We start from the raw sequence: 25,327 nt of genomic DNA, 5'->3' as shown, positions 1-25,327 counted from the left end.
GGGAAATGTCCTTTCATTATTTGTTTGATAATTTGCTCCTTTTGATATTCTTTGTTCCTTTTTTTTTTGATACTCTTCCTGGTCAAATATTAGAACAAGATCAATTCTTCATGTGTATCTTTTCTAACATATTTTCATATCTGTGTCTTTTGTTGTTCATTCTGCAAGAATATAAAACTGTACTTTCTCATTGATTTTTTTAATTTTAGCAATTGTGTTTTCAGTAGTCACAAACTTTTCTTGTCATTGATTTTTTTTTTTTATAACAACTTTTTTTCTCTTTCTTTAGGAGTAACATTCTTACACCCTTCTTAAAATATAAATAAGATGTTAACTATTATCTTTTCTTCCCTGAAATGTTAGTGTTTTTTCTCAGGAGTCTTCTTTTCATGTTTTCTTTCCTTTCATGCTGTAGGCTTTTTTCGAATGTCCTAGTTGCCTGTTCAAATATAAGTAAAGAGGAAAGTTGACTATAAATGCTTTTGATTTAGTTTTATCATTCTTACATTTCAGACTTGTTATACTTGGAGTATAACAAGCCTGACTTGGTTCCTTTCTTGTCTTTATTCTCTTCCATACAAACAGTGGATTATGGCTTCCTGTGCTGATTTATCAGTCATCATTCCTTAATCTACTTTCTGACTCAAGAAGTTAATTAAAATCCTTTAGCATTGATGGTTCCCTCCTGTTCTTGTTTTTAAGGGATTGTACCTTTGCTTTCATTTTAATGAAATCTCATGATCCAGAAACCTGTGCTAACTTTATTCTAATAGATTATATTTAATACACCTCCTTAAATTAAATATTCATTTTCAGGCTTCCTCTTCTAAGTTTCGGTGCTATTCTTTTTTGTTGTTTTTCTCTTGCAGTATTGTATCTTGATATTGATCTTAAATTCTTCTAATAATTTGAATATAATAATGTATGAATAATTGTCTTTTTTTGCTTCTCTTTTAAATGGAATATTTTCTATTGAAATACAAATGAATGGTTTTATTTAAAAACTAGATTTTTAATGGTTTAAGGAAATATCAGTTAGCGCTTTCTTTGTATTGGTTAAAATATTTTGGTTACAAGGGACAGAAAGTTACATTCAAACAGGAGTAAGTGAAAAGAGAATTTATTAGCAATAATCTAAATGTGATACCGCCGTTTACCGGTGACGAGTTCTGCTTCTTCTAATGTTGAAGATTGAACACTAGAAAAGCAGCCAAGGCAAGCATATTAAGCAGGTTTTATTTAAAGGTAATAATATAGACTTCTCCTGGCAGGAAGAAGGGGGCCATGGCTGATGTTCTAAAGTCCCAAGAAGTGAGCGCACCCTACATCTTTTATAGGTTAAATTCTCTTTTGTTCTCCAGTTCTCTCCCCCCTTATCTTTCCTTCCTGCCTACCATAAAGTGAGAAGCCATGGTCAGGGGGAGGGCCAAGGTGATTCAGGCAGGCAAGGGCCCAGGGGGCATTAATTAGCAGCTCCTTGCTTGCAGTCCTTGATAAAGGCAGGCAAATTTGGTAATCAATGGGCTCCGCGGAGATCCTTGACATTCCATTCTTCCAGGGGCAGTCTCCAACTTCCAGAGGCAGATGGCTTCATGGCTTCATTTCCTCAATTTGACCCGATCCCCTATTTCTACACTAACTACCTGTCCTTAATTCTGGCTTCAAATGTACATTTGGCTTCAAGTAGAAAATATAGGACCAAAATACATAAGTCTACTTTCTTATTTTGTTTAGTTTTCTGTTTCCTCTCCTTTCTGTTGACTCTTTTCTCAGTCAAGTCTTTTATATTTCTCTAACCTTTATAGTTAGAGGACTGCTTCCAGTTACAAGTCTTCCTGGTTCAAATCTAGTAGAAAAAGCTCCATTCTTCTTTAATAACTCAAAAGACTTCATTGACTGACTCTTATCATCCATGATCCAGTCATAGTTTTTTTTTTTTTAAGGAGTTAAGAGTACTTGATTTTATTTAACAATTAGCATTTTAACTTTGTAAATTAATCAGATGTCTCTACAAACACATTTGAGTAATCCCATACATGCATACATGTTAACTCTAATTCACTTATTTTCTTAAAAAAAAACCAAGATATTAGACAAGTGTCCTTAACAGTATTTGCCATCTTTTTCTTGTTGAAGGAAAGTCCTAGAAAAAATTGATGTTAAACATTTTATTAACATCAACATTTTATTAGTTTGACCACCTAGAGACTTGTGAGTTATTTTTAAAGACATTTTACTTTTATTAGTTTACCCAATTTGAATTGAACCTTTTAAAACCACACGAATTAAAAGTATCTGGATCCATTTTTAAATTTTAATTTTAGGAGTGCTCAGTTTTGATACAGACAAAACATGACATCAGACAGCACAACATACAAATATCAAAGCCTTGTAACTTTATAGGTGAATCTCCATTGCAGTGTAACAGATGTTCAAAAACTATAGTTGAATAAAAAAATAGAACTGATCAAAATATTCATGAGATCAAAAAAATGTAGAATTCAAAAAAAACCAAAAGTCCTGGAAAAATTATACGGCCGTTAATTACTTTAGTAAAGCACCATAAAATTTACTTTTCTGGAGTTCAGGTAAGACTCTTTTTGCTCTTTTTTTTTCTTTCCTTGGGTTTGAGGCCCTCTCCTACTAAGCATTCTGGCTTCCTCCGTTTACATTTCAATGTAAGCCTTGTCTGAGATCTAGAAGGAGCTGACAGGTTTTAGCAGAAACTTTGTGCCTAGGGCATTTTAACCATTTTTCCTGGTTCAATTCAGGTTTGGGTGTAGAAAATTGTGAAACAATTATCTCCCACTACTTGTGGGGAATGGGGCTACTGTATCATACTCCTTACTAGGACATGCCACTGGTGGTTGGGCTGGTTACTCCCTCCACACCGGCGTATGTGGGACCTTGTGGCAGGAGGACTAGGTGGGCTGGGCTAGGGAATCCAGTCATAGGTTTAAGAAAATGATTTCATTAGACTATAAAGGCCTAGATCATCTGCCATTTCTGTAGTGAGAGGTGGAATCAAGATTATCAGGATCACATTTTCTAGGAGTAAGGAAATCATGAATCTCCAAGTGTAAATAAGGCTGGTCCTCACTACTTGATTTTTACTTTTTCTCAGTCCTCCACCTCCACCTCAACTACCACAATTAGATCTCTAGAATCTGTAGATAATACATCTGTGATTTCTAAAATCTGACCCTTTGTCCTCATTCTCACAACAGGTTTTTCTTATGTACTATGCAAGTCAGAACTAGTCAGCTTGCCTTCAGAATTGCCCTGTACTCCAACTAGCTCTTCTACACATAGTTGTCAATATACAGATGCTTGAACAACTCATTTATTAGTCTGACACAGAAGATCCTTTGAGAATGCCCTTGCATTCCTATGAGTCCGATCTTGCCATTCCCATATAAGCCTCTGGGATCAAGTTATAAGGAACTAATTAGGTTTCTAGAAGCTTTCTTTTTTCATGTCTGAATCTTTACCTTTGTCTTTCTGGATTCTTATTTCTTTGTTCTCCTAAAGGCCCCCTTCTCACCTCATATCCTTTTGTGAAAATTAGTTTGTGAAACTAATTTACCTTCTTCCTATCTCTTTAATGGCAGTTCGTCTATACCTCTACTGTGGTTCTCGTGTATTAGGATTGTTTAACTGTCTCTCTTGTTAGACTGTGAGATCTTTAAAGACATGCTCAGTGCTCTTCAGTTTTGTGTCTCAAGTGTACCTAGCAGAGTTCCTGGTATATGGAGGCTTTTAAAGAATTGTTAAACAAAGTAGTTAAGTCCAAAATTTATCACCTTTTTTTTAACTAATAATTTATGTAAGGCAGAGGAACCACAACATCGTTTCATTATATGGTATAAAACCAGTGGTAAATTGATTTTGTGTTTGCTTTTTATCTAGAGGCTTACGTGAATAGGCATCGTAGTGAGAGCTTTCATAATAAGGCATTCTATCAGTTTTGGCAGTGTTACCATGATCTGTACCAAGAATAATTTCCAGTTGCAGACTATCTTATAAAAATGCTGAGCAAACTCTTTTCAAAATATTTTGGCATCTTCACTTTAGAAAACCTGCTTATGGTAAAAAAATGACTTTGTGAATCTCTTTTTACTTTAAATCTTGGGGGAGAAATATCTTGGATTGTGGATTACTTTGAGACAAATACAGAGGATTTGGAGTGAGAGAAACTTAAGAGGACCCTAAGATTGATTTGCAGAGAGACCCCAACATGGTGCTAATTAAATAGGCATATAACACTGTACAAATTGTTCCTGGCTCTTGAGCACTGTACAACTTGCTGTAAGCCCTGTCTTTTCCCAAGATTTTAGACATTTAACCTGATCCCTTGGCATAAGAAATTCTTTTCTAGTGTTGATTCTGGACTTCAAATAGGAAGAGTTTGCATTACAACAGACCAGTGTCATTTTTACTTCCAGGTGCAGCTTTTTTGAGACTGTCATTTCTGGCTTTTTGAGAGGATAAGGTCAGGTATACATGAGGAAGTACATGATGACAGATCTATTTGAAAATAAAATTCTGTAACATACTTTGTAATTCTTATTGTTCCTAAGATTATCACAGGTCCAGAGTCTTCATCTATAGATTCCTCTTAAAGCCTAGAAAATATAACTTCTTCATTTTTGGTAAAACTCATTCTGTCTCCTCAATCTTGATCTTCCTTCACTTTTGTTACTCTTTGAATGTATATATTGTGTAGAAACATACATACGCTTTCTGTTTATCTTTTCTCTGATTTAGTGTGTTATGATTTGGATATGAGGTATCCCCCAGAAGCTCATGTGTAAGACAATGCAAGAAGGTTAGGAGGAGAAATTATTGGGTTATGAGATCCTTAAACCAATCAGTGAATTAATCCCTTGATGGGATTAACTGAGTGTTAACTAGAGGTAGGTGGGGTATGGGTGGAGGAGGTGGGCTATTGGAACCATGTTGTTGGGGGATACATATTTTGTGTCAGGCAAGTGGAGTCTCTCTTTCTGCTTCTTGATCATCATGTGAGCCACTTCTCACCATACTCTTCCACTTTCATGTTCTGTCTCACCTTGAACCCTGAGGAATGGAGCTGACCTTTTATGGACTGAGACCTCTGAAACCATGAGCCCCCAAATAAACTTTTCCTCCTCTAAAATTGTTCTTGTCAGGGTCACAGCAATGAAAAAGCTGACTAAAATACAGGGCATCAATTTACCATTTAACTTTCATATCCTGTATTCTTTACTTCTGCAAACTAGATTTTTTTTTTTTTTCTATTTAATCAGCTACTTTGTATTTTAAAGTATGTTGAGTACATTTGACTTTTCTTTGAAATTTCTTTATGCTTTCCAACTCTGGCATTATGTCCTGTTGGCTCCCCTGAACCCCAACCCTGAATATGTTTATTTTCAAAGAAACCTTTCATAGATGTCTGCTTCTGGAGTTGTGTTGTCTAAAGTGCTAGATATGTTTCTGTCCTATAGCCTTTTACCTCATTTCTAGATGTAGTTTCTTTGTTTTTGCTATGTTCTTGATTAAATGACAGAGAACACATTACCAAGATTGATTCCTTATTGTCATCCTTATATATTTTTGGAGTACAGGACTTTATTGGTGGTCATACAATAATATGATATAACTTAAAATGATCTTTTATGTCAGCTTGCCTTTTTAAATTGGAAATATCTTCAGTCTGTAAATTCATAGTGTCACAATCATAAAATAGTCATAAAACAAGACAAATGATATGCCTAAATATTTATTTGTAGTTTTTTTTTCTTTTGATGTGGTGTAAGAGGTGAGTTAGTAGAACTTTTTCTGTGATGTGTAGATGTGAGAAAATACTGAGTAAATCAAAAGTACATCCTACCTGATTTTGACTTATCTTTTACCTTATTACTACTATTTATAGATTTTTTTGTCCTTATTCATTAAACATTAGTTCAAAACATAATAATACTAGAGAATAAAAAAGTTGTATGAAACATTGTTTCTTTCCCCATAGACTATGAGGAGATAAGATGTATACACAGAGAAACTAACACAAAATACAGTTGCCATAAGAGTGTTTAGTCAGAGGATTATAGAGGTTTAGACTAAAAAATATTAGGAGAGAAATCAGAGAAGGCCCTACAGGGGAAGTCATGTAATATTTTTGAAGGTTGTTTGAATTTCGAAAGAGACAGGTGTAACAGAATGGTTAAGAGAAAGTTGCAAATTAAGGGCAGATTTTAGTCAAAGTCATGGAAGCAGGAAATCATGAGATATTGAAGGATATAAAGTAGTTCAATTTGGCTAGCATTTAGAGTTTGAGGAATAGGGAAAATAATTCCTTAAAGATGGATTGAAACCAAAAAAAGAGAGTGTCTTAAATTTTAGTCAGGGATTGTTCAGTAAATTGAAAGCCCTGTGGTAGTGTTTTCCAAACTCAACTTTATGGGTCACAACCTTTTTTTCCCATTTTTTTTTTGAATAAAAGACTAAAATAAAATAGAAAATATCAAGGTGCAACATGAATTATTCTTTCATGTAACATTCAGTGTTTGTTTTTTCAATTTATTTTATTTTTTATTATATAGATGAATGGAATTTACTGTGATATTTCCATGCATGCATACATAAGAATTAAACATGTTCATCTACCTTTCTTCTACTTGCACCCTTTCCAGTCCCTTGTAATCTCTTTTTTTTTCAGACTGACTTATTCATTTATTTATTTTCTTCTTTAGCTGCCATATATGAGAGAGAACATGAAATACTTGTTTTTCTGTGTTTGTCATTTTGCTTAATATGATATCCTTCAGTTCTATCCATTTTGCTATAACAAAATTTTTTGTACTTTATGGCTGAATAATACTCCATTGTACCCATATATACAACATATTTTTCTTTATCCATTCATCTTTTGATGAACACCTAGACTGATTCTATATCTTATCTATTATGAATAGTTCTTCAATAAACAAGGGTATGCAGAGAACTCTTTGGTATATTGATTTCATTTCTTTTGGATATATACACAGAAGTTGGATAAATGGAACATATGGTAATTCTATTTTTAGCTTTTGGAGGAGCCATCATGTTCATCTCCATAATAATAGTACCAATTTCCATTGCCCTTAACAGTGACAATCGTTCTTTTTTTTATTCTTCATATTCTTGCTAGTATTTGTTAAATTTTGTTTTCTTGATAATAGTCATTCTAACTGGAATGAGGTGGTATCTTATAGTTTTGGTTTGCATTTCCTTAATGATAGTGAACATTTTTCCATATATTTGGTGACCATTTGTATTTCTTCTTTTGAGAAGCGCCTGTTCAGATTGTTTATTTTTTAATTGGATTACTTGATTTTTTGCTTTGCTGATGCTTTTTGAGGTCCTCATGTTTTCTGAATATTAAGCCTTGATTGAATGAATAGTTGGCGGATATTTTCTCCTACTCTGTAGTTGTCTTTACATTCTCTTGTTTGCTATGCAAAAGCTTTTTAATTTGATTTAATTCCAGTTATCTATATTTTATTTTTATCTCCGTGACTTTGAGTTAGATGTAAAAAGTCATTACTTCTACTAATACCTTGAGGTATCTCCATTATGTTTGCTTCTAGTAATTTTTGTATTTTTAAGCCTTATGTTTAGATCTTTGATTCATCTTGAGTTGGTTTTTACATAGGTTGAGAGATGGGGGTTAAGTTTCAATCATAAGCATACTTTTTACTATTTTCCAAGTACCATTTATTTAAGAGGCTCTCCTTTCTATAATGTGTATTTTTTGCACTTTTGTTGAAAATCAGTTTTCTGAATATGCATGGATTTATTTTTGGATCCTTTATTCTCTTCCATAGGTTCACATGTCTCTTTTCATGCCAATGCCTTGCTATTTTTGTTACTATGACTCTCTTAGTATATCTTGAAATAGGGTATTATCATGCTTGCAGCTTTGCTCTTTGTGCTTAGGATAGCTTTGACTATTTTGGGTATTTTGTGCCTCCATTTGAATTTTAGGATTTTGTTTTTCTAGTTCTGTGAAGGATGTCATTGATATTTTGATGGAGATTGCATTGAATCTGTAAGTTACTTTGAGTAGTATGGGAGTTTTAACAATGTTAATTCTTCCAATCCATGAACATGGGAATTCTTTCCTTTTTTAAAAATTTTTTTATTTTTTGTGTGTATGTGTGTGTGTGTGTGTTAAATTTCTTTCATCAGTGTTTTGCAATTAGTGTTGTAGAGGTATTTCATTTCCTTGGTTAAATTTCTTCATACTTGTTACATACACATGTACACACGTGTGTGTGTTTGTGTGTGTGTATACAACTATTGAGAATGGAATTGTTTTCATGATTTCTTTCATGATTTCTACTGATTTTATATGTTGATTTTTTTTATCCTACATTTCTTAATTTGTTTATTAGTTCTAGTAGGTTTCATGTGGTCTCTTTAGTTTTTATATCATATGATCTGCACAAAGGTATGATTTGGCTTCTTCCTTTGCTATTCTTATGCCTTTTATTTCTTTCTCAATTGCTCTGACTAAAACTTCCAGAACACTATTGAATGAGTGTATGAGGAAGGGCTGTGGGTGTGTGGGGTATATACACATGCATTGTGTATATGTTAGGATGTTTTCTTATTGTTAAACAAGTTCTTGTAGTCAAACAAAATTGAAGACCACTGCCCTGAAGGATTTGCAAAGGAATGATGTAGAATTGTAGAGTTTGAAGGTAACTTTAAGATCATCAGATTGAATTACTAATAATGCAAGAAGTAGATAAGAGAAGTGTAACACTATAGATATAGGGTTCAAACTGAAAAATAGACTAACTGAAAGATTATAAAGACATGAACTGGGGGTTCAACAATGGGAAATGTGAACAGAGGACATTAAAGAGGAATTTATAGGGCTTGATGGTATTGAAATATTGAGAAGCAGCCTGTATACAATACCTGTAAAATGGACAGTTCCATGGCTAATTTACATAGCTTTCACTGGGCAACATTGATAACCAAAATAAATTATGATATTTTATCTTTATTTCTTAAAAGCACCTAGTAGTGATTCATAGGAGGAAGCAAAATATATATTAATGTATTTTAATATGATGATAACCCATGTAGATGGGATTCAAATACAGTAATCACACAGAAAAATTATTTACTGGTATATGAAGCAAAATATAAAATCTTAATAGGGTCTGTAGCCTTTGGGACATCAGATCAGATTAAACCTGGCTCTTGGCTCGTAAATTAATTGACCCCTTATGTTCTATGTGTGGTATCTCTCCAGTCTCTTACCCTCCATAATTTATCATACAAATTCCTGCAAGGTTCATATTTCTAAAGGGTAGATCTAATCACATTTCTCTTCTTCAGCAAAATCTTCATTGCTTACTGTTGATCTGTTAGGAGCTCCAGAATAACTTTATCTTCTATCTTTTCCCAGATTCTCCTACATGTAACCTATGTTCCACCTAAACTAGACTGTTATTAGAATTCATTCTTCTCCACATAGCCTGTGTCTTTTCTGCATGAGTGCTATGCTTTATTTAGAAACTACCTCTCCTTTCCAAATCATATTTTGTATAGCATCTTCTTGAGAGCTTTTTTGATTTACCCTCATTGAGAACAAAATGAGAACACAAATGAGAACCTTTGTAAGTTTTTATAAAGAAAGTTGCTATATAAATTCGTTTATTTCTAAGTTTTTGTTTTGTTTTATTTTTTATCATGCATGTCAACCTAATGTCGGTAGTGGGTCTTTCTTCTTTCTTCCAAAATAATCCAGTAACGTTAAGTGATTTTTCTCATTGCATACAAAGTTCTATTAAGATATTAATATTAAATAGTTGCTGCAAGTGGGCATTGAGATGAGTGTAATTCTTCTTGGCTTTATTAGTAAGTTAATGCAGACAAGAAAAAGAATGGTCATCGTTCAAATTATGAAGTTTTAATGGGGACAGATTTGTATTATAGATTGAATTGAATTTATCCTTCTACATTTGTTGCCTATAATTTTTGACCCTCCTGAGTCATTTTTAGACCCTTTCAGTCAGATAGTTCGCTTTCCAAGAGACATATGGAACTCATATTTCCTATGTGAGTAAAACTGAGGCATGGAGTTTTTAAAAAGGAAATAAAGAGGTGAATCCAAAGATGACAAAGATTCTAATTTAATACATGTTTTTTTCCATTACCAGTTTATCTTGGCATATTCTTTTAGGATTTAACTTTGTGTTTATCTTTAAAATTAAGCAATGCATTTTCTGTTAACTTATTTGTAAAAAACCTCCAGCCACTTCTTCCATCTGAAAGTTAGATGAACTGACGTTAGAGGATTTAGACTTTGCAAAGAGCATTTGAAAAATTAAAAGATTTTAAAAATGGCTTTTTGGATGTTAAGAAGTGGTAGAATGGAGCTATATACTCCTGTATGTAAATTCCTCTCACCACCTACAGAATTATCATACTTATTTATAGTATTCTACAGTGCACACAAAGTGGTCACTTCATGTACTGGATCAAATGGTTTTACAATGAGCAGTGTTAAACTTACTGAGCGAAGTTAAGCCTATCTGATCTTGACAAGGGTGAGTTAATTTGGATCATCTTAGATATCTCTAAAAATACATTTAAAAATCAGAAGAAGTAGAAACTATTATTCATTCATTTCTTTTCTTTGTGAAGTCTTCTTTGCCACCTTCTACAAGATTTATTATGGAGCCATTGAAATAGCCTGTGGACTATTTTAAGATCAGTTCTTTTGTGGTCTCTTTTCTAGGAAGTACTGTTGGAGGGAGATAGAGAGAGAAGGGAGAACCATCATAATTTGGTAAATAACCCATGCTCTTGATTTGAACATTTCATAATTTAGTTCCTTTAAACATTTTTATTGGTTCATAGCTATTTTTGTGTTGATCTTAAGCCTTATCCAAGTTCTTCTTACTTTAAATGGTCATGTGACCTGAATTTGATAACAGAAAGCTAATGTGAATCACACTGGTGAGCTTCAATATAGGCTTCACAGAGAAATAAATTCAAACGGCAAAAAAATATTCAGTTTCACTAACTAAAAAATGCAAGTTATCACTTTGGCAGGAAAAAGAAGTGATACTGGTTTTAGAAAAATGGGTGCTCTTATGTGTTGCCAGAAACCCTTACAAATTGGTTCAGCCTTCCTGTTGGGTAATTTGGGAGAGCTCATCAGACAAAAAAATATACCTCTTTTACCAAGCAATTTCACTTTGGGGAATTCATACTAAAGAAATAATTAAAGATATACTTGAAGATTTAGAAGTAATTAGTGATCTAAATTATGAAATATCTATTTAGTGGTATGCTATATATAGCATAAAAATAAAGTTGCATCAGTATATATAATTATGAGAAGGAACCAGATAATAACTCCATATAGTAACATTTTTGTAAAATGTATATGTATAATAATAAGCACAAAATAAATGAAAGATGTTTTAAGTCTGAACAGTATTAAGAATGTTTATATAATTTTTGCACATTTGAGAGTTTTTAAATATTTTTCTTCTAATGAGCATGTAGTGCTTTCCAGGCTTCTTTGTTGAAGGTTTGTTTGCTATTTAATAACTCCCAGAATGGTATAGGGGAAAGGAAACTTGATAATCAACAGGATGTCAGCCATTCCCTAGGTCCTTTCTGAAGGTTCATGAGGAATCTGTTTTTCTTTCAGAGCTGTTTCTTAAATATTGTGTTTGAAAGATTTTTTAAAATTTATTTTTAATTTTAATTAATTTAATTTTTGCTGTGACAAATATCTAGTATTTTCTAAATAAGAAAACCAGTGTTCTAGTTAGGTACTTAGAGTTCTATTCATTTTCTTACATGCTGTTGTTTTAGTACTGAATAAGCAGAGACAGCCTGACTGGTGGTGAAAGATGGGAAGCCAGCCTCAGGGCTTTTTCTGGTCAGTCCTAAACCTCTGATTGCCACGTTTTCCTAATTTCCCATTTCCAGGGCATCACTAGAGTGACCTTGCTTGCTGAATATGATGCTCTGAATCTCCAAGATTTTCACATGCATTTGGAAGTGGGCAAGCCAGGCGATTGTTTACAGGATTCCAAATGAACTGTGCACTCACAGCAAGTTTGATAAACACACATTTCCTCCTTTTATCAGTGAGATTGCAGAATGTGAAGTATGAGTCTCCAGTTTTACTCATTCCCCTCAACCTTTTCCTGTTTAAAAGACATACTAATTGGATACTGAACTGATCTGTCCCTGTTTTTCATTCTGCTTACTGGTAGTTGACGGCTTATCCCAATGCTTACCTAGGCAAGGTTTGGCAAACCTTCAAAAATATTCATCTTAAAGGAGAACCATCCCAAAGAATGTAATGTGAGCACTAATTAACTGTAATGACTGGTAATCACTTTGCTTTTTATTCTCCTTTAGGAGCACTGCTATTATCTAATGTAGTTAAGTGAAATGCTTGTATGTGAATCAACAATGCTGCATCCTTTTAGCAACTATTGCTCATAATCAAGCTTTGCATAAATTAGTTAACTAAAATTGATTTTAATGTTATGTTTCTACAATAGTAAACTAAAATATCCAGTTAAAAATCCTGAATATTAAAAAGACATTACCTGATTTTCACAATCATTCTTGTGGTAAATAAAAAATAGTATTGCAAATACATTTTCTCACAGTTTATGACAGTTTCTTTTAAATTTCTTTGAAACTGCATGTGAGTCTTCTTAGTCACAGCAGCACTTTGATTCTGTTATAAACATTTATTTTATCAGATCAATAAGAAGCAATAGGTTTATGTTTAATTTTTCTAAATTTGTGTATTAACTTCCTAAAGGATCTTAACAGATTCTTTAAATTATATAGTCCATTTATATAAACATAAGTTCATAGGATTGTGCATTCAACATTCATTAAAAAGAGTTGTTTTATTATGTTTAGTATATTATTAGACCATTATAAAAGCTTTCTGTTTACATGCATTGAAAATACCTACAGACTGTCTTGCCTCAGGAGGAGACTAAGCAAATCTCATAAATTAATAATTTAAGGGAACGATATGAAGTACCATTTTGGTTATGTTAATAAGTTAAAGGCTAGAGTCAGTACTAGAGACTTTAACAATCCTTTACTTTTGACTTTTATTGGCTGAAAATAACTTGTTAAACTGGAGCTTTTGTAATAAAATGAAATCTATATACCATCTAAAGTCCTTTCCCCTCTTTTTGAATTATAAGAGGGTTGACATATTATTAAGGAATTTTTTCCACTTTCACAGTTTTGCACTTTGAGTGAACTTTGATTTCAGAGAAGGTGCTAATCTCTCTGGAAGTTTGCAAGCGACAAAATGTGTTGCATACTCTTTTTTCTAGGTAATTTGGAATTTTATATTAGAAGCCTCAGTTTTATGATGGTTGCTGTATTAATGTTGATCTGTTTGCTATGATATGTAGTAGTCTGATTTGTGGTAATGGAGTACCACACTTTACATATTATTTCTAATTTGTTGGGCCATATTATTATAATTTTCATGGCTAATGTATATGTTTGTCTAGCGATTAGCAATTCAGGACAGTATTTTTAAATTACCCAAATGAAATAATTTGATTTTCCTTTCACTTTTATAGTATTTGTAGGGTAAAAAATTTAAAATTTTGGTGAATAAACAAGTAGAAAAATTTAAGTGGTAGTGTAATAGAAGCTTTATGTTGTAATGTACTGGTCTTATTGTATATGTTGCAAACGTACTAAAAAACCCTTTTGCACTGCACTTCATTGAATTTGGGTTCAAAGAATTAAAACAGGAACGATGTAACAGAAAATCTATGGAAATTTAATTGAAAGCTATTCATACATAATTACAAGATTCTTGAGTATTGTATGTATCATTTATTTCATATCATGTACTGTTTCACAGTAGCTCTAAATATTTTCTGTTTTGCTTTGAGTGTTAAAAAATTTTTTTAAAAAGTGAGGATTTCGGTTTTTTTCCCCCCAGTGTATTTACTTTCATGTGAGAGTGATTGATCTGTAGTTGTCATTTTACCCAAAGAGGGGACAAATGGAGTTGGCCTTTTAGACAAAAGTATGCAAACAAACTGCATTCTTTCTCTTGATAGAATTATGGAAGGATTGCATGAGGTGCCACATTCATTTTCCTATTGATTGTGAAGAGAATTCTGCAATGGGGTGCTGTTTCCAGTGGATAAGAAGGTGCTATGATTAGTTACCTTTCTCATGAAAGCACTACAAAAGGAAATGCAAAATGTGTCCCATGCAGTGTTCTCAATTTGACAGTTGTTTTTGTTAAGTTTTTCCTATCGAAGTCTGGCCTGTTTTAGAAAAACATACATTTTTTTCTTTTATATTAGGCTTAGTAGATTCCATACATTTGACCCTTTAGAGAAATTATATTATAGACAGTTTTCTTTTTTTAGGCTTCTATTGTAAAGCTTCAAAACTGATGCAACAGTGCCCTCTATGGTCTTTTAGCAAACAGTAGCTAGATTTAGATGATTTGAAATATTCAGGTAAGCAAGATATTTAAATTTAATTTTTGCTCAGACAAGAGACCTCTTAAGTAGACAGTCTGTGGTTTGTGCTAGCGGCTTTACTTGAAACAAAGGAAACAAAAGATCATTCTGAGTTTTCATTTAGAATTATTGGCTACCTCTTGTTACCTAGTGATAATTCTCAAGTTTTATCAAACATTCATCAGAGTAATTTGAGCTACAAGGAATCTTACAGGCTGCACTGTTTCTTCATAAAATATCTTTTGAGGTTTAACTCTAATAAGAGTATTTAAAAATAATTTAACTCCTTTGTACTTGTTTCTTTTATTTAATTAGAATCTGAGTGGGCTGCCTAGAACTTAACTTTACTTGTTCCTGAGTTGCATAACCCTGGTTTGATGTTATTTAAATTCAAACCAAGAGAGTTACACAATGCCTGAAGTATTTGTCATTCATTAACATTGATTTAAATTTTAGATTTCCCTTCCTCTCTTCTTTGGTTACCTATTTGAATGTGTGGATAGCTAAGTTTTTCATTGTAAAATACAACTAGATGTTGAGTTATTAATTGATAATAAAAGCAGACATCATGTTTAAATATGATTAGAAGTGAAAATTTACCTGAATCAAGTTTATTTTGCTTTTGAAAGTATTCTAGTAAAAAGTATGGACTGAAGTCCTTGTTTCTTCATGCGTTCTCTATGTAATGTTGAACACATTGTCAGTCCTCTGAGACTGCTTTCTAATCTGCACAATGGGAATAAAAAAGCTCATCCTTTGAGTTTTTTGTGAGGAATTAGAGACACTATATATAAATTGGCCAGGTCATTATAAATTCTTAAATGATAACTGTATTTTAAATATCACAGTACAAAGGTAAATGACTTTGTTTTATGTGAGGAAATTTTAATATAAAATCAAGAATACATTTAATGTACTTTACATTTTTAAATGTTTTATCAGGCAACTTCTGGTGATTTCTGTGAATCTGAAAGTTGGCACAGCATTTCTTGGTAATGTACAAAATTAGGTGTGCATTTACTTTTTTAACTCCCTACAGACCTTATTTCCAAAAGTCTTAAACAGACCACTTTTAGAAATTTTATTCTGGTAGGCATTTATGTTCAAACCAAAATATGGCAATATGTAAAAATTGATAACAAATAAAACTTAGATACGAAGAAATAGAAGTTATAAATTTTCTCCTTTAGAGTATCAAGGAATACTTAGGATACTTTTTCATTTACCCATGTTCTTAGTACTCATCCAGAGACCTTATTCACGTTTTGTAGGTAAGTGGCTTTTGCTTCTTACACCAGCTACAGTAAGTAACTGATAGGTAAAATAGATCTTAGCTGGATGAAGTGAAGATGGGGACCTACAGGCCGTCTTCTTCCAGGGAATAAAATTCAAAAGCCACTGGCTGCCTGTTTATGTGTGTTTTGTTGATGGCTAATACTCCTTTTGTTTTGTGCAAGACCTTTGTTTTGCTTTGGATTTATAGTAACTATTTCTCTGCCTGGCACATAAAAGATGCTCAATTAATATGTGCTGAATACAAAATTTTTCAAAGGTCGTGGCTTCTTTTATTGCTATATAAGATGGGAAATAGCACAGGTATAAAAGTGTACAATCTAACAAGGCCATGTAATAATTATTTCTCTGTGAAATAAGTTATGCTATAAAACACGCATACCTCCAGCATAATTATCAATTTGTTTTTTAATTAAATTATTATAGTTACAAATAGTAATAGGAAATGAATAACAAAATATTCAGAACTTACCTTCAAGGTGATTAAAAGTTGTATTCCATAAAGATGGTTTAGCTAAAGATTCAGACATTTCAGATAACCCAATGATAAAAATCATCCTATACAATTTCTGAATTGAATTTTCTTAATAGTCAATGAATTTTTCTTTTTCTCATAAAGTTCTTATTTGTGTTTCATATTGATTTGGAGTAATTTTGAATGCAATGTAATAAACTACATTTTTTTAGTATATATTTCTTGAGTTAAAATTGAGATCCACAAAAGTATCTTTTTTATCATAATAAAGAAGAAACCAATGTTTTAAACCAATAGAATGAAAAAGAACAAAACTTAATTAATAAAATAATATATTTCTTTTCAAAATAATGACTGGTTGAACTAAGAAACATGTTTAAAATTAAATTCTTGCTTATAAGAATGACAAGATACTGTCTACCAAATAAATGGAATAAAGTATTTTTCCTTTGCAATGAGAGTACCAAATTAAGAATCTGCTTAATTAAAATAGTGATAAATGTAGATTACATTACTGAAGACAGTGAAATACAGCTGCTCTGTCTAGTGAGAGCCTGCATAATTTACCAAGACTGTACAGAGAAGCAATGGAGCAGCCACTGCAGACTGTTACAGGAAACATCCTGTTTATTCTGTGTACATTTCTTTTTTTTAATTAAAATGTCAATGATAATTTTATAGTAGTCCTCAAAATCCTTGAATTTTTTTCAAGGTGGTAGGATAGGAGACAAGATTATTACTGCTGTTGAATGAAACAGATTAAACCTGAGGAAAAGAAATATCATGCTATTATTTTTCTTAATTCACTTGTCTTTATTATAAGTTGATTTTGAATTATGTGATTTTTTTTGAAATGAGTTGTACAAGAGAGAAATGTGGCAAACTCTTTGAATATATATTTTATTTAAAAATCTTTTGGCTTCACAAGCAAAACTCAGGTGAAGCCAGTAGTACTACTACAAATAAAGGTGTAAGAAGGTGTAAATATGTCTCAAGACATCTCTTACAGTGTAGGTATATCAGGATCAGCTGCTCTTCCTCTACTCCATCACTGTTTTGTGATGAGGAATATTATTGCACAGAAGTGAGGGAGACCAACAAGTCTCTGGAGATCAAAAGAGTGGTTGAGAAACCCCTGTCACAGTGCACATTTTCTCCCTTTCATGAGGACTAGTGATATTGTCTTAATTCAATATGTTTAAGAAAATGAATCCTGCATTTAACAAGAAATGTTGTTTGTTTTTTTGTTGCCTTCAAGGGATAAGTAGGTACTCTAGGTTTAGACTTGCCTGTGCTATAGGCACCCACCACTTGGTTTTACCTTGGTTAAACTTTTTATTGACTTAGCTTTCACACTTCTAAAGTAAAACTAGTAATACCTCAATCAAAGGATTATTGTGAGCATTTAATGGAATAATATGTGTAGAAAAGTTCATATGGGAAGCATCAATAAAGGTTAACTCTGTTACATTATTATTTGTCACTAGGTAAAATACTTGTTCTTTCATTGAGACCATAGATCATTCATTTCTCATAATTAACTAAATATTGTCTGTCATGATTTATCTGTTGATCTGGTTCTTAGAGAAGTTAGCTATGTTCTCCTCTGCATTGTGTGGTGGAAATTCTGCTACTCCTTATTTTGTTTTTGTCTCACTTTTCAGCACTCTACATATCAGCTACTTTTGCTCTGGTGTATATGATCTCAAACTTAGTACTTTGGCTTTGCTCTAGCTTCATATAGGCTGCAGTTAATTGAATGTTTTCCATGTTTCACTTTTCTAAATGATCTTTCCGGTGACCACCTACTAAAACTTGTTAATGAGGAAAGCTTTGTAAGGTAGAAAAAAGACACATCACCAGAAACTTGAAAAGTTACATGAGAAAACAACATGAGGAAGAACTTAAGAAGAGGGTTTTCTTCTATATGCTTTTCTTTTTGAGCTTCAATAAAATGAGAAGTAAAATAGATGTGAAGATAAGAAGTCACATGCTATCTAGTCATTATTTGTAATGTTTACGCATGCCATATGAGTCATAGAATGTAACATATACTTGTTTATTTATTTTATCTTGTTGTGTTCTGGCCATTTTCCTATGTGCTAGAGATGTAGCTGATTAAGGCACAGTTGTAGATGCTTGCCTGTTTCAAAGACTGAGCATTGAATTTTAAGGCAGAAGATTGCTGTTATAAACTAATCAAAATTATTTTTAATGATGGATTATTTGCTCTTTTAAAAATATTGCACATTATTTTGTGCTTTCTTCCTTGTTCATGCTATGGTGACCATCCTTCCTTATCTGACCAGTAGTACTAAGTTTTTGCAATGAGTGTTCAATTCCATAAGGGCATCTTGCTCTATCTGTACCTGTTTGGGAAATTATACTTATGATTCTTAATTTATCTTATAATTTTAAGTAATACCTTGAAATAATTTATTAGTTCATTCTTAACTAGCTTAGAGTCTCTAGGATTTTTCAGAGATTATTAATTCAGTTTTTCTCCTGGTCCTCCCCAACAGAGAGTAGATAGTTACATATTAACAATCATTTTTGCATGGATTCCACCAAGGTAACACTGTAAGGTATTTGCCTAAGTGAAGTCATGATTCAGAAATAAATGAAACTTCCAATTTAGCATATACTGAGTTTATGGATCAGAAACAGTTTACTTTACTCTTTTGAATTACTTGCTTTGGAAAGCCAGACACCTCTTCTTATTTGTAGAAGCATCATCTATGTCAGATATTCTTTAGTGTTATCATGGACGAGATTCTAATAAAGACTTGGTGACATTCTGTAAAACTTTTGGCTAGTAGCAAAAGTAGCACCTAGTAGCAGGTGTCTTGTTTTTGGATGGAGTTCTTGAACATTATGTAGAAATTTTGTCTTAACTTTGAGTTGCTTTGTTTATCCTTCATGTGTTTTTATTTTGTGTAAGATTTCTTTTTGAACTGCTACTCGTGCTTATTTTAGAGCACAGAGCAACATTATTTTAATAGGTAAAACTAATTTGTATAAAGATTTAAATAGTTATAATATGTCAAACTTATATTGATGCTTTCTTCTTTATGGTTAATTCATAACTACTGAGTCCCTACTTTGTGTAAAAATCATTGCTATCACTGAATTCCTTGCTAGATGCAGTAGATTTAGTGTGTATACTTTCATACTCTTCACCTCATGTGTTTATTGACTTGGAGTCAGTTGATCAATCAAGCCATATGGAATGGAAATGATTATGAAGCATTTGCAACTTCTTTCAGATTACTGTTAATAATTACCCTGTTGACTAAAATACTGTTTGATAAAAAGCCCTAACTTGATAATTTTGCACATATTTGAGTATATAATGTTCATTATCTGGACAACTTAAAGATGTGTCTTAACTGTATTTTGGCAAAGAGCAGAACAATCTTTGTGTCTGCTTTGTAGAAAACAAAATTATGCTACTTATAGTTCGTCTTGTAATTTGGTAGTAACTAGTTTTTTTTCCTTATAGTCATCTAGACTTACAATAAGCCTCATAAAAAAAGGATTCTTATTATTTATTTTTTAAAATTATTCATTGCAATTATTTGGTACATTTGCATAAAGTAATATTGGCATTAGACATTATCCCTTTTGGTAACTTTGTCTAGTTACTAGATGCTAATAAAGCTGAAATTCTGTGCTATTTCATTTTAATTTTTGATTTTTTATGCCTCACTGTCAGTTTTGTTTTATCTGTCTTCTACCACTCAGGTAGTCTGAAGTAAGTATCTTCTGAGAGTAGTTACATATTAACAATCCTTGTACTCCTTATAGACACATGCAGTCTTCATAGTTTTATAGTATCATTATTTTTTAAGAAAAACTTATTGTGTAAATTCTTCCCTGATTTTCTTTGATACATTGAACAATTATGATTTTTAAATTAAAGAAAATGCATAAAAATATAAAAAGTATGAAGATATTGCTCAAGATTTAAGTCAGAGTTAATATTTTGATATATACTCCAAACATGTATTTAGCACATACACACAGATTCATACATCTGTATGTAGATATATAATCATTTGTGTACAGCCTTTATACATTACTTTTTTAAATCTAAAATACCAAGAATATTTTTCCATGTCACTAGAACTTTTTCATGAACATAATTTAATATTAATAATATTTCAACATGTGACTGTATAAATACTTCCTTAATGATTCCCAATTTTGTAAATTAGGTTGAATCTATTCTATTACTATAAAGAATTGCACATTGAAACAGGAACTTGTCCTTTTCAAGATTAATTCCCCAGGATATATTTCCATATGTAGAATTAATGAATCGAAGTATCCAGTAATTCCTAAGGCCATTGATATACATTGTGGTTGATTTTCATTAATACTTTACCCATTTATGCATTTATTATTTTTATTTTGAAATTTTATGTCTTTGTTTAGTGTATGTGAAACCTTAACTTGAAATTCTGTTTTTATAGTTTCTAAATTTGGTGAATACAAGCTGAGAATAGCATTCTGTCCACATTTGATTGCATTTTATTCTTGGAACAAAACCAAAGAAATATGTTAGGGAAGGTCAGTCATGTAATACAAAGCATAGGGTGATTTTCCTCATTATTGTGAGAAGTCAGTTTCTAGGGTTTAATGGAACTATATTCAATTGGTGACCACCTGAAAGTGGGCTAAATTTTAGTATGCTGTATACTAATAATGTGCATGTGGATGAACACAGACATATGCTATTTTTTAAATGTTTATAGATGTGATGTTATAATTATTTTTTCCAGTAGGTTCCATTTTTCAGTTAACCACACTTTGATAACAACTGACTTACTTCTGTTGGCAACATTACATTTGGCAGAATTTATAAATGATTTCTAATTTTTTCTTAAGTAAACAAATGGTGATCAAATACTGACTTAATCATAATAGATTAATCATTTTGGGTGTATGTTTTTATATGAAGCATGTAATGTTTTAGATGTATATCACACTGTACAAATTATTACTGCAGGTTTAAACCATTATTTTATGTCCACTAAAAATTCTATAGAAAATATTTCATGTTTTCTTTGTAATTAACTTTTTAATGTTAGCACTTTCTACAATGGCATTTAAAACAAACAAAACTATTGTGCTACTCTTTTTAATTTCTACATTGTAATAGGTGTTTTTTGGTAACAGTAGAATGATTTTTTATGGTAATTACTACTAATTATTTAGTCTTTGGAAAAGAATATTACATAACCTTCTTGGTATTGTAACTACATTTTGCCAATAGTCTCTTTACTTTCTCAGTACTAATTTTTCCTGTTTTCTTGTCTTACGGGGTTAAGAGAATAATGGCTTTTTGACCCTATTTTTTGAATACTTATCTTTTGGTAGTTCCTTACTTATGATATGAAAGTGGACTTGGGTGTGTACATGTGAGTGTTGAGAGGGAATGTTGCTGCTCTTTTCCAAATTGCTGAGTTTGTTTGTTTGTTTCTTCTAATTTCCAGCTATGAACACATCTATGTATGCTTACTATGCACATTTGTATGGTTTTATTCTCTGCCTATTCTTTTGCCTTTCATTCTCATTCTGTTTTTGCTTTCTGTCTTTTCTTTCTTTTCTCACAAGTGTGTGCATGTACATAAACAACATCAATGAATTTTTAAGTGTTAAAACAAAGATTACAGGATGTAGATCTAATTCAAATACTTCAATTTTGCTCATAATTTCTCTTTGTTTTTCATATTTGAGTTATGGTCATCTACAACATTTATGGGTTTTAATGAGTACAGGTTGTTGTATTCTTCACTTTTTTATGTCTGTAGATGAAGAATAAATGGAGGAACCAGATACACGCTAGAGAGTCTTAAACTTGATCGTGCACATACATCATCTGGGGAATCTTATTTGAAATTCAGGCTCTGATTCTCTTGGTTTGAGTGGATCCTGAAAGTTTTTTTTTTTTGTTTTTTGTTTTTTTTTTTTTTTTTTTTAAACAACTTCCCAGGTGATGCTAATGCTGTTTATTTGAGGCTACCCTTGGAGCAGTCAGGTATTAGACTTGGGTTTCCTACTAATGGAGAGTGTCATTTATTTAGAATAGGAAAATTTAGATTTATAGGGCAGTTTCTTTTACACATTAGCTCTGAATTCAGTACCTACAGAAATTAGAAAGAGTGTATTTCCTTTTAAAACCTAGTTTGCCTTGCTTATTCAGTTTTCAGTGGTTTGGGCATTGTTTTAAGGATAATGGTTTGAAATATTTGGGAGTCAGATCTTCCTTGATGGTCCTCACATATTGCTTCCCTAATTTAGTCTGCTACTTAGTGTAGACTAATGATTATATGTATTAATTTTTTTATTTTTGGTGATGGTCAATGGTTGAAAAATTTTAGGGGATTTTTGGGGGGATGAAGGTAAGGGATGGGACATATGGTAGGGAACTGTATGCAGGGATGGAGTTCCTCAGGTAAATCTGAGAACTAGGTTACTGAGTAGAAATGCCTTTTTTTTGGTGGGGGAGGAAGGGTGCTTGGGCTTAAACTCAAGGTTTTGTGCATGCTCAGCAAGCTCTACCCAGCCCCACATACTTTTTATCTTTCTCATTCTTAAGATTATCACTAGAATAGTCATGTTTAACAAAAATTGAAATGAATTGCCTGTTGAAAGTAAGAAAATTACCCAGTACATATGTAGGAACTTTTGTTCCTCTTATACTTTTAAATAAATTGTCTTTCATATAAAGAAATCCACGTGATTTCCTGTACAAAAATGGACAGAGCTTGCAGCAACAAGGGTGTGTATTAAAACTTGAATAGTAATTTGAAGATGGGAAATTTGAGAAAGGGGCTGTATGACTAAGTTCTGCAGATCGACTCTTGATTTGGGGTCAAATAATCAAATGTGACTATTGCATAACACCTGTATCTTTAAGGTAAAATTTCTCAGTTTACAACATCGATGAAAAAATGATCAAATTAATTAATGAAACTGATTCTTGAGGTGGCAGAAGTCACATACTTTATTATAAACTCAAAGAAATGTGGGAAACCTTTCCCTTGCCAGTAAGCACTATGCTTGAAAATTGTTATTTTAATTTAGGACCAAAGAAAATCATCCATCGTGAATTTTGCCTTTTCAAACTTTATTTTAGAACTAGGTACAACATTCATGTTATATTTTCAACCTTATTTGTCTCTGCTTTCAATGAATATAGATTACCTGTTCTTTAGTCTGCCTACATTTAAAAAGCTTATGTTTTGCAATAATACAGTAGAATTATTTGTGGTAATGTTACAAGTCTCTAAACTGCATGAACATTATCCTGCTGTTTTATTGTTTTATAATGTAAAAGTAAATGCAAGCATTAAGAAATGTGCAGTGCTGTCAGGCTCCTTCAGGATTTAAGAAAATTGCCCTAACTATTGAAGAACTGAAAATAATCTTTCAGGTCGCGAAGAGCAGTTGTTGTAATATTGCCTAGCATTTTGCTTTCTTTTTTCTCTAGCCATAGTGGTGATTTGAATCAATGCTGAACAAACTCAGATTTTATTTGATTTCAACAATCTACTATTGCCTTGTAAGAATTACTTATAAAATGGCATGGTTAAAAATAAAAAGGAAATAAAGGACTCATTCTTAACTCTACCTAATAAGCCTAAACCGTAAATCCATTTCTTGTAATGTGCAGCCCAGCTTTTTGATCCAATTTGCAAATTTGATATAATAGGCACAAGTAATATCTGTTAATCACAAAACTGCAAAATAATGTTATGCTACAAGTTCTTTGTAAAAATGAAACAAACATACAAACTAATCTTTAAGCCAAAACCTTCTGGAAAAGTTCTCATGTGGCACTGTGGAGTTTTAAAATGCAAGGAAATAGGTATTCCTTATGTTTTTTAGCCTTTTGTCCTATCTATTTTAAAATATTTCCATTTAAATGCAGATTTTGGTTTTCCATCTGGGACTAGGTGGGAGCCATTCTATTATACTACTAAAAGAATAATCCACTTTAACACAACATTTATCCCTAAAGGGATGGCCTTTTTTAGTCATAAGATATTATTTTGCTCAGGATGATATTAACATTCATGATGTAGTGATTTTATCTTGATTTCAAAGATGTTTTGTTCTGGCAGTAAAAGGGATTAGGAGAGTATCGTTTGTATCCTATTGCTAAAAAATAGCCTTACCTTATTCAAGATTAGGTATTAGTAATTTTCAAAGTGTTTTGAGTTACATGTATGATTTATATTTTTGTAATTAATAAAACCACAAACCTACTGAAATGGAAATTACCAGAGTCATTAAATTTAATTCTTAAACAGTTAGATTGTACAAATTTTTTTTAATAAATCAAATAGCATGTTCAATACTTTCTGAGCATGCAGTAGCACATTTTGCTTTCATTTTCTTTATGCCTTGTAAAGAAATCTTTTAGATACATAAGTGTTAAAGCAACTGATTACTGCATTCAGGGGCATAGATGTGTTGATTTTGCCTCAGCCTCAATTTTTATTAAAACTTTAAATATAAAGAGGGATTACATTAATTAAATGGAATGTCTCAGGCAGGAGAAGGAAGGTTCTGAAGGCTGTGCTACTATTTATTGGGCAAAGTCTTGGCGTGCAAAATGTAGCTATCCAAGGCTTAAAGCACATTGGGACCCTGTGTGGGATGCCAGCACCATGCCCCTAGGCGCACTGTCATTCAGCTGGCAGATTAATTAACCAGAGGCAGCACAGTCCTCCTGCAGAGCCTTGTGATTTCAGTCAGCCCATTCTTGAGGCAGAAAATACAAGGTTTTTAAAAACCTTGAACATTCAAAAAGTTTTCTTTTTTTCTTAACAAAATAAGAGTGCATAGGGACACTTTTTCCAGAAATTGTTTTTCACTTACATACACATATACAGATATATATCTGTATTTTGTACATGTATTTTTTTCTCATTGTATAGGTATGCGATTTTAGTGGATTAAAAACTTTAAAACCTAACCAGTGTCCTCCAGAGAGGATTTTCTAGCAGCAGAA

At 32.1% G+C, this 25,327-nt stretch overlaps 1 protein-coding gene across 4 annotated transcripts in view; it reads left to right on the top strand.

The window, feature by feature from the left end:
• The window catches only part of DPH6 (diphthamine biosynthesis 6), a 209,966-nt gene that overhangs the window by 11,128 nt on the left and 173,511 nt on the right, over positions 1-25,327 (top strand). For 3 of the 4 annotated variants that reach the window (XR_013761892.1, XR_013761893.1, XM_079127487.1), the window contains exon 4: positions 10,778-10,828. The exons of the other annotated variant lie outside the window; for it this stretch is intronic. Coding sequence is in view for 1 of the 3 variants with exons in the window: in XM_079127487.1 (XP_078983613.1) it covers positions 10,778-10,828 (51 nt within the window). In the remaining 2 variants the exon portion in view is untranslated. The remainder of the gene's footprint in view (positions 1-10,777; positions 10,829-25,327) is intronic. 4 annotated transcript variants of the gene reach the window in all.

This window comes from Sciurus vulgaris (genome assembly GCF_902686455.1).
Source record: "Sciurus vulgaris genome assembly, chromosome: 2".
Taxonomy (NCBI): Eukaryota; Metazoa; Chordata; class Mammalia; order Rodentia; family Sciuridae; genus Sciurus; species Sciurus vulgaris.
The sequence above is the reverse complement of the archived record's forward strand: the minus strand, read 5'-3'. Positions and strand labels throughout refer to the sequence as shown.